The 2,816-nt window shown below is 56.1% G+C and overlaps 1 protein-coding gene across 2 annotated transcripts in view; it reads right to left on the reverse strand.

The window, feature by feature from the left end:
* Window positions 1-2,816, reverse strand: part of ANO10 (anoctamin 10) — a 63,298-nt gene that overhangs the window by 39,733 nt on the left and 20,749 nt on the right. For both annotated transcript variants that reach the window (XM_006169761.3, XM_006169762.3), the window contains 2 exons: window positions 2,328-2,402; window positions 1,125-1,307 (listed from right to left, as the gene is read on the reverse strand). In XM_006169761.3, coding sequence (XP_006169823.1) covers window positions 1,125-1,307; window positions 2,328-2,402 — 258 coding nt within the window. The remainder of the gene's footprint in view (window positions 1-1,124; window positions 1,308-2,327; window positions 2,403-2,816) is intronic.

The raw sequence follows: 2,816 nt of genomic DNA on the forward strand, positions 1-2,816 counted from the left end.
GGCTGGGACGATGGTCCCCTGCCCTGAATGGGGACTGAGAGAAGCCCCACCTGCTGCAGGAGCTCCGGCATGTTGCCAGCACGTGCGTCACTGCTGGCCCTGGGTGGGGTCACTGCAAGGTGGGAGCGCTGGGCTACACCACCAGGCTCTGGTCTAGACCCGGGGGCCCCATGGGCACAGAGGAGCGTAAGGCAGGGAGACGTGAGCAGAGGAGGGGGGCAGACTCCTGCTCGAGATGGGCCACAAGCTAGCTCTCACGGACGTGGAGAGAGGTTAACGGAAGATGAAAAGTGCGACCAGGAGAGTGGAACAAGGGCGGATCCCGCAGACTGAGCCCCCGGGAGATCTATTTCGCTGAGGAAACACCACACCAAGAAGGGAGTCGCGGGATGAGAACACCTGGAGCAAGGTGATTCCAAGACCCCAAAATAGAGAGACAGGGAAGGCCTCGGAGCCCAGGAAGCATCTGTCGAAAACATGGCCAGATTTATGGGCTAGGTCCCCAAACGGGGCTAGATTTTTAGCAGTGACCAGCTGCTCAAAATCAACTTGTCGTTCCCAAACATCACTGAGAAACTCTCGGTCTCACAGGACCCGTGTCACACGCATGGCGCCGATGCACACTGAGAGCAAATCTTCAGACAGCACTCTGCCTTCCCACTGGGGCCTCCAGCTTGTGCTAGAACACTGTCTCCAAGGACTGCCATGCCAAGAGCGAGCAACGCTGCTGCCCCTCCAGGGACCACTGTCCGATACCCTGCCGTCCTTGGAGCAGCTCCTCCCGCATCCTCTGGGCAGAGCGGTCGGGTAAATCTGCCACCTCGCTCCCGGTGTGGGACTCCCGCATCCCTTTGGGCAGAGCGGTCGGGTAAATCTCCCACCTCGCTCCTGGTGTGGGAGGCACAGCTTCAGGGTCAGGACAGCAGCGCACTTCGACACCCTGTTCTGTCTCCGCCGACGGAGTGGCCCATGGCGAGGAAACAACTGGAAGGCCCTCACACGAGAGTCGCATTGGCGAGTGGGACCTGGGGCACAACCTACAGCCGTGCGACGTGGGGTGGCCTTGGCGCTCCTCCCTCAGCATACAGATCCCAGCACCTCCACGGTCTCGACCCCACACTCACCAGGTAGGTCCCCATTTCCTTCTCCAGGATGACCTGCTCATATAAGGTAGTGTCGACGTCCGCCTTCAAGGCCTCCACCTTCCTCCTCACCCGCACGCTGTGCTTCTTCTGGAGCCAGTAAGGAAGGAGAGACTCCATGACCTGGTTAAGGATCTGGGAGGTGATCAGGAGAGTGGCCAGGCTCTAAGGAGAAGCACAGAGCAGCGCTTGGTGGTGCGGCCCAGCAGCACCGGAGCGCACGATGACTGTGCAGCACGTGACTGCATGGCGAGCTCCGGGGAGCCGGGCAGCAGCACGCAGGACAGCCCCGGGCGCTGGCCCTCACGGGAAGGCTCGGGCTCACGTCGGAAACCTCCTGAACACACGGGTGTGCACGTGCTGATTAACTTCCTGCACAACCATCCCAAATGCTCGGGCAGACGCACTAGAGAGCCCAGGCGTCAAGGCCCTGCGCGTAGCGATTTCAGAGTATTGAGATCAAGGATAGCCCTTTACTGGTAACCCGGCTCCAGGACAGAAAGGGAGCTCAGAAACCAACAATCCGTACTGCAGTATTCTCCACTGGGGGGTGTGATCCAGAAGGGGCCACACACCGGAAGGCATCAGACTTCCCTAGACAGCATCGGAGCCACTGGTTTCCCAAGTTTGACAACGTGTTCATTTAAAAATAACATCTGGGGGCCATGGGTGACGTGGTGGCTAAAGTGTGGGTCACACAGGGTTGGAGTCCCCGGCCTCGTTGCTTCCCTCTCACACTACCTTCCTCTCTCCCTTTCTCTCTCCAATGAGTGCATGTGCCCTAGAGAAAATGAAGAAATAATAACCATAAATAAAAATTTAAAAAATAATAAATAAAAATAAAATCTGTAAGATGTGTTCAAAGTTACAGCAACACCTTCCACCTTGAGACGTACTCCAGAGTTCAAGTAACGAGTGTATCTGTGCTCTCAGAATTGCTCTCCCGAGCTTGGAGGAGAAGCACATAATGACCCTGACTGCCCTACATATCGATTTTGCAAGAAGGTTAGGGTCAACTACGTGCCTGTCAATGCAGTAAGATCCACTCAGCTGTGGATCTTTAATTGCTAGTTGCTCTTTTAATTTAGAATTAAGCTTACAAATACACAAAACTTAAAAGACTATCTGAACCAACAATAACCCACAGTTTCCTTACTCAGGTACTTCCCTGTCCTTCGCGCTTACCTGGCGCAAGAGCTTCATGTCCTGCAGGACGAAGGCAATGTAGAAGAGCGAGGCAAAGCAATTCAGGAAGTTGAACTGCAAAATAATAATAATACCAGTAACAGTAACCGCAGCAGTGCTCGCTATACTGTAGCACTTTATCACAGTCGCAGATGCAACATTGAAAGCCGCGCGGGGGCTTCCCGCCAGCCTGGACAGCAGGGACCTCTTTCTCCCTACTCTGAAACGAACCCAGAGCACTCGGAGGGTGCGAGAGGAACGTGACTGGTCCAGGGCCCCAGGCCAGAGGTGCCAGCATCTGAAGTCCCACCTGCCGACCAGACAGAGACCAAAGCCCAGCATATCCCAAACCCACGCAGCTAGCCGGGGAGACAGGCACGCACGTTCTTCCCGATCCGATCCGATGCGAACCCCACTCACGAGGAGCAGCCTGGAGAAGTGTGCGTTCCCTACCAGTCGGAAACCCGCCCCCTGCCCACACCACCACAG

Source organism: Tupaia chinensis, unplaced genomic scaffold (genome assembly GCF_000334495.1).
Source record: "Tupaia chinensis unplaced genomic scaffold, TupChi_1.0 Scaffold147500_1, whole genome shotgun sequence".
NCBI lineage: Eukaryota > Metazoa > Chordata > Mammalia > Scandentia > Tupaiidae > Tupaia > Tupaia belangeri.